Source organism: Engystomops pustulosus, chromosome 1 (genome assembly GCF_040894005.1).
Source record: "Engystomops pustulosus chromosome 1, aEngPut4.maternal, whole genome shotgun sequence".
In the NCBI taxonomy this organism is placed as follows: Eukaryota; Metazoa; Chordata; class Amphibia; order Anura; family Leptodactylidae; genus Engystomops; species Engystomops pustulosus.
The window spans coordinates 28,590,784-28,605,662 of NC_092411.1; the positions used below are offsets into that span (position 1 = coordinate 28,590,784).

The following is a 14,879-nucleotide window of genomic DNA, read 5'->3' on the forward strand; positions in this document are numbered from 1 at the left end:
GTCCTTCATGTTCTATAACATGCCACAGATACAATATTATGTACAATCTGCCCAACTTCTCCTGCTCGTAAACCTGCAAATCAAACACCTCACACAAAATGATAGATAGGACCCTACAGTATATGTAGTGTGATCAGCACCTTCTGCTCTATAACATTCTTCCTGCACTATATACAATGTGGATTTTTAAACACAACTATTTCCCTTTAAAGATGTAAAGGAGTTGAGCAATAGCTTATGGGACCTGGTCCCCACAACTTTGGGGTAAGATAAGCTGTCATGAAGACACTCACTCACTTGTATAATAGTTGCAGACTGCAGTGTTGCCCAATTTAGTGTCAAACACTTTCAGATGCTTTTCCCCTCAATAAGCCTCTTTTTATCTCTTCTTTTCCAGATATAATTGTGACTGGACTTGGGCCAGGAGTTGGGGGATTTCCACACATCGTATTACTCCTACAGCCTGTTTCAGGTCCTGCTTTAACTTCGGTAAAACTCAATTACACTCAAATGGGGGTCTCCATTCATCACCGGCATCAAGTGGTCCTGGAGGGCTGCCCTGATGACAGATGAATACGAGGGATTAGAAACTTGGTGTTAAGTAATCCTTCCCCCATGCTGAGCTGTCAGAGGACGGGCCATATACTGCATGTCTTCCACACTGGTTTATAGCCTTCTCATTAAAGGGGTCGCTTAGAACTATATTTTTGTGAGTTTTTGGTAGTTATTTGCACAGATATTTTACGTTTTTTAATAATGCCGATATAAGAAAGTATAACCTCGGACACACAAGATGACCTTTCATCAAGTTTTTGCACCCTTGAGATTTTGCTTCACCCAATTTTTTCACTAGCAATTAGTGACGTTAGTTTCTACTTAAGCGTGGGCGGTGCCACTCCAGGCCGGGACCACCCACAAGACAGTTGAGAGCCTAATTAGCATATTGGTGACTAGAGAAATAATAAGTATTTGGAAGCCCACAACGATTTGGTGGAGGCGGTAAAAGTTCATTTTGTGGATATGTGGAAATTTGTTACAAAAATAAACAATTGAATAAATTACAATACAGGGGGTCCCCTACTTAAAGACACCCGACTTACAGATGACCCCTAGTGAAAGATGGACCCCTCTGCCCCCTGTGACCTTTAGATGTTACTTTAGATGTTTACTGGTCAGCTGTAAAGTGTCTGTAAATTTTTGTCTTGAACTACAATTAAAAAATATACAGTTTCGACTTACATACAAATTCAAACCTATGTAACCTATCTTGTATGTAAACCCGGGAACTGCCTGTACATGAGAATAAAAACTTATACATAAGAGTTCCTCTTTTATTCCGCCTCTTTTTTGGGTCACGTTTGCATAAACCAATGAAGAAGTGATCCAGTGACCCCAGACATTGCCCTCGCCCCCTTACAGAGAGCTTTCCATAGGTATATGCGGTGTAACGCTCCGGATGACAGTGATGTTTTGGATATCATGGTTTGGTTCCTTGTCATGCAGAAAGATCCGCCACGAGGATGTAAAATATTCATGAAGAACCTGATTTTTATGACCCTCTACCAGCATATTATAAAATAAGAAGTGAAGATGATGATATACGAGCGAGACGTAGTGAAGGCTCCAAAAATTACATTGGTTTAACATCTGTGAGAATGGAAAGTGCTGGCGGTTTTATAGTACAGAGTGTTATTCCACTGAGAGCGATTCTCGGGATAATGGTCAGACTTCTCCTCTGTCTGAGAAATATGTATATACAGTATATACTACTCCCAGAAGCTGAGCTCCACGCCGCTGTGTGACTGGGTCTGCGGATGGTGCTTGTCCCTATCTAACAAAAGTGATGAGACCACCGGACCACTGCAGAATGGATTACAGGAAAATCCGACAACTCTCAGGAAGACGTGGAAGAGTGGGCAACTCTGCTGAGCCAGGTTCTGCTTAGACATCTTTATATATCATCATTCAAGTACTCAAAAATGAGGAATACCCACATAACCAGTGCCCAAAATGTTGTGTCAGACACAGATGGTGCTGCACTTTGGGCTGGGGCGGCAGGAGGGTGGATGTGGCGGCGGGCAGGGAGATGTGCCGGGCGGCGGGAGGGTGGATGTGGCGGCGGGCAGGGGGATGTGCCGGGTGGTGGGAGGGTGGATGTGGCGGCGGGCAGGGGGATGTGCCGGGTGGTGGGAGGGTGGATGTGGCGGCGGGCAGGGGGATGTGCCGGGCGGCGGGAGGGTGGATGTGGCAGCAGGCAGGGGGATGTGCCGGGCGGCGGGAGGGTGGATGTGCCGGGTGGTGGGAGGGTGGATGTGGCGGCGGGCAGGGGGATGTGCCGGGCGGCGGGAGGGTAGATGTGGCGGCGGGCAGGGGGATGTGCCGGGTGGTGGGAGGGTGGATGTGGCGGCGGGCAGGGGGATGGGCCAGGCGGTGGGAGCATGTGCCAGCAGGAGGCACGGGACCACACCGCCCCCTTTTCCAGCAGGAGGCGCGCCACCTGAGGTGAGATTCTTAACTCCCCTAATGGCAGCTGCGCCCCTGGTCAGACTCCAAAGAAGATTAGGGGGTGCCTGATTTAAGAGAAGGGAATGTGGTCACTACCTAAAAATTGACAGTAATTCACATTTAAATAACACTTTCCGAATGTTGCCAAGCGTAGTTCAGGAGGAGTAAGAAATTGGGTTGACTTCCAACCCAATCAAGGTTTTTAAATTCAACATTATGTACACCTATATGAAGCACCCAACAATTAAGCTCTTACTACACTGTATTGTGGTTTCCATTAGACACACAAGTCACATCTCAACGTAATAAGTAGAGGAGGAGACTACTGCAACTGGACAAATACTGGACAAATGCCATGTGACTGATGTAAAACAGGTGATCCCTGAACCGTCTGATAATGACGACCTAAGGTAAGGATGGGTGATTCATTCTTGGAGTATCCCTTTAAGTCACAAGACTTTTTGGGAGATCATAAAACTTTTCTTATCACATCTGCATTGTCAGACCCTGGCAGACCCTAGATATGAACCTCACTATTGGATGTAATAGAATGGGAAAGGAGCCTTTAAGCATCCTGCCATATATACACAATATATATTTTTACAAATCTATAGATCTTGTCACCTTTGTCTATTTCTTTCATTACCCATATCCAGTAGGTTTTCTTTACTATCCTTCTCAGTTATGTCCATTACAGCAGCAGTCTAAAGGATGTTATCTCCTCGCTCTGTGATGATAACCTCTTTACAATTACAAAAAACTGGATGGATAATTTCTACTGGAGGGGAGGGGCTTCTGTTCCCAGCTCCCTCTGGATAGAGAGGGTGACCATGTGATGCTGCTCTGTGTAGCTAGCAGGAGAGCCCTGTGTCTGTGCACTCTGTGAATGCAGAAGACTCCTGTAAAGAGGATGGCAGAGGGTTTTCTGCTTCCAATCCGACTCATTTTGGGATCCTGCCTTACTTTCTGTGTACCGTATCTCTCTGCACCAATTACACATACCATATATTATTGCAATGGGAGCCAATTTTACATGCTTTATCAGGTTATATAGACTTTGCAAATGGATTACACTATGAAGCAAAAAAACAAAAAACAAGTCACTAATAAATCAGTGTCCCAAATTAAAAACCATAAAAAAAATTATATCAACATAACCGGACAGAAACTACAATGTGCATAGAAATGAGATGACTTACCTTCACTTGCAGAGATGAAGTCCCCGGGACACATTAGTGCCAGTGATGTCAGGAGCAGCCAGAGAGCCATGTCTGTGTGAGCTACAATACGAGAGACATAAACCTAGATTAAAATCTCTAGCAATACATCTCTATAATACATTCAATTCTTTATGACTGTAGCAAGAACACCGGCATCAAATACGAAAAGGAAGAGGGACGCGCAGGAACGTTTTCTGCTCACTTACTTTTCGGACCTGATGCCAGGTTTGGAAAAAGAACCCAACCCATCCAGCAAATAAGCCGCGGCTGTGTGGGTGTTATGTGGCCTTACAGTTTGGCTGATGGCTTGGCCAAAATACTTATAATACATACTGTATACTAAGAAATACAGAAATATTCCCAAAATAGAAGGTAAATATATTTACAGCCATAATGACAATATATAAGGAGCAATTGCCATCCGAAAAAAGTAGATTAATATTTCTGCTGTCTGTAGGGGGCAGTATTGTAGACATGGGAAGGTGTGGTAACATGTTCTACTTTAATACTGATGGCATCCTATTAGGATGGGTCCAAGGATTGTGACCCCAGGGAGTTACGGGGTCTCATCTGGCTAAATGGGACAGAGTAACAGCAAAGGGGAACCATTGGACAAAATAAGAAGAGATTGGAGGTCGCTGGGGCATCAAGAACCCAATAGTCTGGAACATAGGAATATCCCGCATGAGTGACCAAAAATAATGTAGGACTCAAGGGGGCACATTTTTCATACACTGGTACTTATTCATTGTCGAATGATAAACTCCCTGCCCCTCCGGATACATCAGAAGCTGCAACCTCTTAATGCATGCGGCAGAATAAAACAATTGCAATTACTGTTGTCTGTTTGCTATGAATGGCAATTTTTCAGGTCTTTTTTGAGTAAAGAACTATAGAGATCATACAAATAGTGATGTCACAGTACAGAGATAATACACACAGTGATGTCACAGTACAGAGATAATACACACAGTGATGTCACAGTACAGGGATAATACACACAGTGATGTCACAGTACAGGGATAATACACACAGTGATGTCACAGTACAGGGATAATACACACAGTGATGTCACAGTACAGGGATTATACACACAGTGATGTCACAGTACAGAGATAATACACACAGTGATGTCACAGTACAGAGATAATACACACAGTGATGTCACAGTACAGGGATAATACACACAGTGATGTCACAGTGCAGGATAATACACACAGTGATGTCACAGTACAGCAATAATACACACAGTGATGTCACTCATAATACAGTGACATTCTACATGATATCATACTGTAGTTTACTGACAAGGTAAAAAAGTATTAATTAATACATACAGCTTCAAATTAAAAGTTAATCTATGTTAAAGTTTTCAAGCCACCTTCATCTCCGACTCTGTTATAATCCCCTTTGGCCCAAAGCAGCTGTTAACCTGCACCCTGGTAGCTGTGCCAATGGTCTCTGAAGAGACAACCCCTTTAATGTTTTTTGACAACCTTTAAGGAGCACAAATATGCTCAGAAGAATTGTCACTTCCCTTATGTCCACTCCCTTTATATCCTCTTCACAGAGAAATTCTCAGTAGGAGGCAACAAGGAAAGCACAAAAAGCACGGGAAACTATAAAATCTCCAATCTGAGACATAATCAGAGGTTAAACTAAGTATAAACAGAGGTTTTTCTAACAACATATTATGAGGGGCCTCTTGCCCTTTACTCATTTCTAGTTCCTTCTTTTTTATATCCTTGTGCTGACAGAATGGATTTGTAATGTTAAAAATAAAAGAAAAGAAGCCTCATGTCCTTTAGCCTCATAATATTAGCAAACTATACACCATACATATATCTGATCACATGAAATCACATAATGCCTCCATGGTTGACAACTTCTATCCATGCAAACATGCTGTGATTTCATGTGATCAGATATATGCATGGTGTACAGTTTGCTAATATTAGGCGGTTAAAGGACTTGAGATGATATCACCCTGGTCACATGACATTACTTCTGCATACTGAGAAAGCATGGGGATGAGCTGCTGGATTCAGCCCGAGGAGACGACTTGCTAAAGATATCCCTGGATACCAGGTAAAATTAAATGGGAAACAATTTTAAGCTAAAAGAAGGTGTCAGTTAGTTAATAGGGCTCTATAGGAACCTGCCACTAGCTGTGTTTGTGAAAAATGTGGTGACAGGTTCCCTTTAAGTTGAATTTGTATGTAAGTCAGAACTGTAGCTCCAGAAAAAAAATTGTCCCAGTGACAATTGGATTTTCAAAATGGGAAGAATGATTATCAATAAATCTTCATTACAGACACCTCACAGCGGATCAATGCAACCTGGGACTATAGTAACATCCAGAGAGCTTCACCGGGGATCGTAGTGGGCAGAGGGGTCTGTCTGTAACTAGGGGTCCTCTGTAAATTAGGTGTCCTGTAGTCAGGGATTATACTCCTGTATAATAAATTGGGGCACTGTACTCACTATAATTCATTCCAGGAAACAATATATAGGAGAATGAATATATGAAGCACTTATATGTGATGTGGCAGAAATGTATAAAATGGGAACTAAAGTGATGGGGGGGGGGGGGTTGGGGGCAAAAAATTCCCTTCCAAAGCTCCAATATTAATATATTTAGTCATCCAGTGACTATGACTATTAGAAAGTTATGGCGCCCATAACGTAGACCAGGGAGAGGGCCTTTATCCACAGGAAGTAAACATAGAAGCTTCCTATAGAATGACAGCAAGCAGAGATCTAGAAAACCGCAAGGAATTGATGCAGAAAGTATATTGGAAAATTGTATAACTTCTCATTACACAATCACAATCTCTGACCCTCCACAGCCCCAAATTGTTAGTCAAGCATTAGGGCATCTGTCGTATAAGCCTTGGTTACTTCTTAACATCCAGGCAACCAATTATTCACTTTTTTTTGTATAATGGAGCGCTCATCCTCTGATATACAAGCCCTGGGGCTCTGCTGTTAATAACTCGGGTCACAGCAGCTCCCTGTCTGGCTTGGCTTCCATTGTAGTACTGGGCTGCCAGCGTGTCCAGCCAACTTTCCACCCTACGACACAAAGACGACTTTTCCAAGGTCATCGAGAGAACAGTAACTCTACGTATTTCCCAATAGCAGCTCTACAACCGCCATCATTAAACTCTGATTAATATACAAGGTCTTATGGATTTTATTTACCCTAGCAATGTGCAAAAGTTTTAGGCAGGGCCGGTTCTAGACAAAGTGGGGCCCTGGGCAAAACTAAAAGTGGGGCCCCAAAATAAAACTATTTTATGACCAGTCACCGTCAGTAAAAGGCTCCCTTTTGTATGGTAAAACAAACTGTAATATGGGAGAATTTTATAGGAGATAGATAGATGATAGGGAGATTGATGGGCAGCACAGTGGCTCCGTGGTTAGCACTACAGGCTTGCAGCGCTGGTAAACATCTGCAAAGAATTTGCATGTTCTCTCGGTGTTTGCGTGGGTTTCCTCCCACACTCCAAAAACTTACAGGTAGGTTGATTAGATTGTGAGCCCCATGGGGTTAGTGACTGATCTGGCAAGCACAGTGCAGCGCTGCATAATCTGCAGCAAAGAGAACGTTAAATCCATAGGGAACACCAAACAATTTTTGCAGAAAATTGCACTGAGCATCACACAGATGCTCACTATCATTATACGCTCCCTTACACAATGGTAACCCAAATAATTAACTATATATCCATAACCCAAGCTAATGAGATAACAGAAGTCACTTTTAGATGTGCGCCAATGTGTTTGCCGCAGAATAACAGAACCCTCTGCGCTTCATAAGAATTTGAGTGAGAACGTCATAACATAACAGGTGTAATAATTTAGGATGGTGGGAAATAAAAACTTTATTCCAGAACATGTGAATGTTCATCGGATCAATCGTGTCAATTTTCACAAAAAAAACTATCACAAAATAAAAGGCAATAAGAGAGAAAGTGTGTTCTTAGATAGTTTGGGATAGGAGAGGGTTAAAAACATGAATATTAGTTGATATTATTCCTTATCAGAATGTAGTAACATATAAAGTGAATATTTCCATTATCTGTGAGGTGCAGCAGCTCCTGTGTGCAGCAAACTCTCCCTGTAGCCTAACAATCTTAAGGGGGGTTTACACTTCAGAGAGCTGGATCTCTGGCTCTGTGACACTTCTTATGAAAGAAGAGAGTCTCCTCTTTTAAATGAATGTAAATTTGTGTATCTAGGTGTCAGGGAAATGGAGATATTAACTGTTAAACCGGGAGTGATTTTTATATATAAAAATGGCACCTGATATTCTCACTTTAAACCTGAATATCTCTGGATCCATAGCACCTAGAAACACAATTCAAGATTCATTTGAAAGAAGAGATTCTCCTCTTTCATTGGGCCCTGGGCAATTGCCCACTTTGCCTACCCATAGCGCCGGCCCTGGTTTTAGGCAGGTATGTGAGAAAATGCTGACGAATTGTGCAAAGTAAGAAGTAGAAGAGTTTATAGGTTTCTAATTAGCAATAAACAAGATGCCAAGTGATTGCACAAAAAGCAAATCTAAATTTGGTGATTTATCATACACTGGTGCATTGGGCACTGGCGTTTGATGTTAACCCTATGCCTCTGTTGCGGGTCCTGGCTGGTATAGCATATAGCATTGTGCTATAACGTTTGCCAGAACTGGAATAGGTTATAGCTAGTGCCCTGTAGTAGTTCCTGCTCCGCACTTGCCCGCTCCACCATCCTGCCAATGCCAATGTGGAGTGGAGGTGGTGTGTGAGGGGGTAAAAAATTGGTGCTCAAAGCACTGTGATTATTTCAAGCTTTGAATGCCAAATCTCCCCCAATATTTGGTGTGACCGCTCTTAACAACATAAATTTTTCCTGGCTCACTTTCTCCCAATTTGTCTAAGAACTCAGCAGGAAGGTTGTTCCACACATTTTGGAGAACAAAGCACAAATCTAACGCACCATCATTACTAGGCATGGCTTATAAAAAGGGGTGCTGCCCTCCCAATTAAAGTCCCCTCAAATATGACCTTACCATATAAATCCCTTGGCTTGGTCCATCAATGACTCCACCATTGCTAAGGTGGATGACATATGCAGTTACTATAAGGCCTATGGAATTCAATGAAATGCACCAGCACAATATTCACTGAACAATCTAGTATAATATTCACATCCCTTATGTTACATAGTATCACATATAGATTCTTTATTTCTCAGAAGACGACCTGCTGATGAATTTTTACCATCACTTTGACTCTCCCATTATTATTGTCTCCCGGGATGAGTGGGAGATCATTTGTGATCATTTCAGTTACTACAATGAGACAGATTGCCTCAAGAAAAAAAAACCCACATCTTTAAGATCAGATAATGATGAAATAATTAGGAGGAGCTTTTTGATGTGAAGATGTGTACAATATCTCATGTGTATCACTAAGTTTTAGGGGTTAATATTGGAGGAACAGTGGAGGAGGCAAATGGAAGTAAAGACATGAAATGTGATTTTACATAGGACTGCATATTGCATCATCTTAAAGAGTAACTGTAAAGGTTTTTTATTTTCCACAAATCAATAGCTCTTGGTATATAAAATAACTTTGCCCATTATCTTTATTACCTATATGCAGTAGTTTATTTGCTATAGCCCTCACATTACCTCATTGCTGTAATGTCTGCCTCCTCCACATGTGCTGATAAGCCCTGGAATCCGTCAGAGAAACAAAGTGTAAAAAAACTACGGACTCATGGGAGGGAGGAGCTGCTGCTCCCTGCTCACAGAGGAGAAGGTCATGTGACAGTGAATGTAGCAGAGCTGGATGTGAATGCAGATGTCTCCTGCACAGAATAGTGAGGTACAAGATCTCCCTGTTCCCAATCAATTCCTCAAATCAAATATTTGTCTCTCTCCTCACTCCTGCGCAGAACATCACTGCCGGTTTCTCTTTTTATATAGAGGCTCGCGGTGCCGTCCTGACCACTGCCATGTGCCTGGTATAGCATTGGTTTCAGAATGTAGGGGGCGTGCTTCAGTGGTTGGAAGAGCACTGCCAGCCTCCATGTACAGAGACCGACTGCGGCGTTCTGCCCAGTGGCTGCAGGAGGTAAGTATAGAAGGTTTTTCATTTTTAAAGCTCCCCAATTATCTTTTAAATCCTGGATAATCCCTTAAAGGAAGTCAAGTGAAATGGTAGAACTGGAAAAGGACCATCTGACCCTGAGAAGGGAAAAAATGGCCCGAGGTATAGGCAAACGAACATTAGAACATCAGAATTTTTTCGGCCAGTGCCTCGCTTACTCTTTTCCATAAATCTGCGGTCAAGCAGGATCATTAGTTGAGGTTATCCAAAAACTGGTTGGTTGAAATTTTTGGTACAGATGGCTTCTCTTCTGTTTTCACAGGTGAACGATCCCATAGGATCTCCTTCAGGAACCCCCTAAAGATGCTCCTCTCATAGTTTTATTGGATAAAGCTATGATAGGGTATATATCTTACTGTGACAATTATTAATATAAGACACCACACTGCGCCTCAAAAGTTAAACCGGTCCTCCGCACTTGACCACAGATGGTCATATATGGGGCTTGAGTCTATAAATATGTTGTGTCTTTCCTGAACATACGTGTTGCACATTATCACTTGGGGAAAGAGTGCACCCATCAAACATGAGGGAGTCATTAGTGTGCGAGGAGGGAAATTCTCTAGAGCCAGTCCTTGGGATCATTATCCGCTAATGGCACCGCTGCCTCACCGACTAATTGGCACTCTGGCCTGTAATTGGACTCTCTAATAATGTCAGGTTGGTAACCTCCATGTTGTGTTCCTCAATGACAGGACTTCTTGGAATCTCTTGTTCTCCTTCCTTCAGATACAAATTGTCCTCGCTAGCTCCAGACTTTATAGATTCCCACCAGTTTGTGATGTTATCATGAGATATCAGTCCTCTGCAGGACCTGATTCCTTTTATGGTCCACAGCTACTCCATGACAAATAACATGTCTCAAGTATCACATGTTGTCCTAGAGACAGGAAAAGAAATGATTTGTAACGTTTCGCATGAAGCTTTCATGTACAGGAGGCCAAGAGAAAGGATAGACTGCACAAAGCCAGAAACTTGACAGATATATTGTACAAATAACCAAGGGGTCCATAATCCAACACTATCAGACTATCCATATCTTATCAGTAGCAAGAAAAAGTTGGTTTCTATAAGTTGGATGGGGGCTGGATAATGCACATTCACCAATTGCTGAAAGGCAAGCAGCAGTATGGAGGACAACACGCAGTAGTAATGAGCAGCGTTTCAATTAATTTAGCTCTGGGGTGAAGCAGTAGAAGACTTCCTAGAAGCAGCAGCTTGCTTCTGTGTGTTTCTTGAAACTCTGAGATAGGCCACATAGGTGGTATTAGCGGTCTGTGACCTAATTGTTCTCCTTCCTATGACCACATGAGGCCACCCATTGCCTGTAGCGGTCACATGACCCAGACGGCAGTGTCCAAAAGAACCACATTGAAGAAACGGGAAACCAGTGAAACCAGTTTAACCCATTTTTTCTTTGCTGCCCCCAATCTGGATTTTCCATTAAATTTCTTAAAAGTATTTTTCGGACTATAAGGCGCACTGGAGTATAAGGCGCACCATCTTTAAATACCTGCTAAAACATCTAGGTTCATATATGAGGCACACCTGATTATGAGGGTGAATGACCAGCAGGTGGCAGACCTGTGCACAGTTCAAGGCAACTGTTGTCTGTAAGTAGGTTCATATATAAGGCGCACTGGACTATAAGGCGCACCTTTGATTTCTGAGAAAATCAAAGGATTTTTCGTGCGCCTTATAGTCCGAAAAATATGGTAATACAGTTTCTTACAAAAAATATAAGTACACATAAAATAGATACTACCATAACTGAACCTTAAGACACAACAGAGAGTCTGAATTACATACGATCCGATGGAAGAATATCACTGAAAATACCAAGATCTGCCAATTCTTTGGGGATAGATATTTCTCAGATAGATAATAATGGCTCAGTCCATGGATAAGAGGAATTTCATGTCTAATGAATATTTTTCTTCTCCCTCCAAATAGGGGAATCCGACATTATCAGGCAACCGTCAAGGATGAAAAATGTACGGGAGATGTACGGCTGATAGCAGATTTATTTTCTGCTATAGGTTTCATACAATAACTAGATTCATTGGTGTCTGCTATTACGAGGTTACAAAATTGCAGATGATTTATTGCAGTAATGAAAAAAACCTGGTGTGAGAATTTACAAGTCGCTGTGTGATATTCTATTGTACGTGCTACCAAAAAAGAATTGAAATGTTAACAAGGCACAAAAGCAACAAAAGACACTTGTTGATCCAGAACAAAATGGAAACGTTGGCAAACTGCCTTCATGGTACACAACACATTGGGGGTCATTTATTAAGGGCCCGATTCGCGTTTTCCCGACGTGTTACCCGAATATTTCCGTTTTGCGCCGCTTGTACTTAAATTGCCCCGGGATTTTGGCGCACGCGATCGGATTGTGGCGCATCGGCGCTGGCATGCGCGCGACGGAAATCGGGGGGCGTGGCCGAACGAAAACCCGACGTATTCGGAAAAACCGCCGCATTTAAAAACCGAAAATGTGTCGCATAAGGACCGCTTACCTTCACCTGGTCCAGCTCGGTGCATTCCGGCGCGATGAGTTTACTTTCAGCGCAGCAGCGCCACCTGGTGGACGGCGGAAGAACTACCTTATTAAATCCCGGCCGGACCCGAATCCAGAGCGGAGAAGCCGCCGCTGGAACGCGAATGGACCGGGTAAGTAAATTTGCCCCATTATATCCAGGCAAGAATATGGCAGGAATCCTCACCTAGAATCCTCAGCAGCAAGTGACCTGCACCATATTCTGAACCAGCAGCTTTTTTTTGTAGAATGTGAATATGGGATCTGTAACTTTGAATCACTGTGAGTTACCACCAGTGATTCCAGTGCGCCTAACCCACGGATATGATGGGGCAAAAATTGGCTTATTTACTAAAGGTCGCGGATCGCACTTTCGTCGGACTGTGCACCGTTTTCGAGCATTACGCTGCTTCGACAGGTTATTAGCAAGTGTCTGCCCTGGGATTTTGGTGCAAGCTATTGTTTTTTGGCACAGCTGCACTGGCTTCTATGTGACACAAATTCGGGGGCGGGCCGTCAGATGATCCGACTGATTCAGACTGAGTGCGGGATTTAACTTTCAAATTGTGTCGCAAGCCCAAGCACTTACATGCACCACTAAAAAAATGGTGAACTCTGTCGGATCTGAGCGGGGAAGCGACACATGCAGGATATCGGTGCAAGATCTCAGTGAATCGCGGAACAGTGCATTATCGTCGGACATGGCACTTTTGGGGAACTCCAGTGGGCGGGTAAATAAATGTGCCCCATTGGAGTTCACAGCGCACACACTTCTTAAATACATGTTCAAGCTGCACAGTCCGACAAAAGTGCGTGCGCAACCCTTAGTAAATGAGCCTCAATTTATGATATAATTATCAGTCACTGGGCAGCTACCAGTGAAGAATTAGGGCTCTTTCAGACACGTGTTTTACATGTTCATATGCTATCTGTGATTTTATTAAAATGCTGACCCATTGTTTTCTATGTGGCTATCCATTTTTTCATGGACAGCTTAGGCCTCAGAGGGGCATGTTGTTTGTGCCTCCTCAAAACATGCATACATTTCCATTTTCTATCCACATCTTATTTTTCCGTAAGGCATTTTTCAAACCATATTTTTTGGATGGTCTGAAAAAGTTACATGACAAAAAACCTGGTTCTCATCATCTGAGGAAAAAAAAAGGACCGTACACTTACGTCGGAGAGAATTTATCATATGCTGGAGCTAGGTGAACCAGCGGATGATGATGTTGTCTTCTCTCCGCTTCACTTTATACATCAGCAGGTTCCAGCTTCCTTGTATCAGACGGGCAAATTGCGATATTACCTGCTCCTGTGCAGCCCTGAATAGTCACAGGCTATACCAGGTTATATGGGCACAGAGGCATGGCATAAAAGCCCTGTCCACCCCACCTCACCGCCGGGCATGCCCCACTTCACACGCCTCCAGACCAACTTGGCGAGGAAGTAGCGGTTCTGGTGGTTCGTTACAAATCGCAATTATTTCAGGGTTTATACACCAGAAAATTGGCGTGTAAGCACACAATAAATTTCCCAGTCATCCTTGATCCATTGTAGGCATTCATTACTTTTGGAGCTCGGTGTTGTTTTTTGGCTTCCGATATATTGTGGCACACTGTCACTTTCATTATATATTGTGGCACATGTCACTTATATATTGTGGAATATGTCACTGATTATATATTGTGGCACATGTCACTGATTATATATTGTGGCACATGTCACTTATATATTGTGGAATATGTCACTGATTATATATTGTGGCACATGTCACTTATATATTGTGGAATATGTCACTGATTATATATTGTGGCACATGTCACTGATTATATATTGTGGCACATGTCACTGATTATATATTGTGGCACATGTCACTGATTATATATTGTGGCACACTGTCACTTTCATTATATATTGTGGCACATGTCACTGATTATATATTGTGGCACATGTCACTGATTATATATTGTGGCACACTGTCACTTTCATTATATATTGTGGCACATGTCACTGATTATATATTGTGGCACACTGTCACTTTCATTATATATTGTGGCACATGTCACTGATTATATATTGTGGCACACTGTCACTTTCATTATATATTGTGGCACATGTCACTGATTATATATTGTGGCACATGTCACTGATTATATATTGTGGAGCACAATCTTACTAAATTTGTTTGTTTTTTTGTTTTGTTTGGTCTAATTATGTGCCAATAAAGTGTCGCACAGCTAGAATTTCGGGAAGATTTTGGAATTCATAAGATGTGCCCACACTGAGCAACACACAAAAATGTGAGTGTTGGAAAATTGAGGTTTTTATGGAGTCATCACATAAAATATCTGGGACAAGTGATGCAGAAAGGTTCTGACAGCGAAAAAACCAACATACAACCCAAAGTAAATGCCCCCGGTTGTGCTTCTTCTGTGGATTCAGTGACTT

At 42.5% G+C, this 14,879-nt stretch overlaps 1 protein-coding gene across 4 annotated transcripts in view; it reads right to left on the minus strand.

Moving 5' to 3' along the window:
* GHR (growth hormone receptor) overlaps positions 1-14,879 on the minus strand; it is a 252,529-nt gene that overhangs the window by 90,942 nt on the left and 146,708 nt on the right. For all 4 annotated transcript variants that reach the window (XM_072136690.1, XM_072136680.1, XM_072136699.1 and 1 more), the window contains one exon: positions 3,705-3,785. In XM_072136690.1, coding sequence (XP_071992791.1) covers positions 3,705-3,774 — 70 coding nt within the window. In that variant the 5' untranslated portion in view covers positions 3,775-3,785. The remainder of the gene's footprint in view (positions 1-3,704; positions 3,786-14,879) is intronic.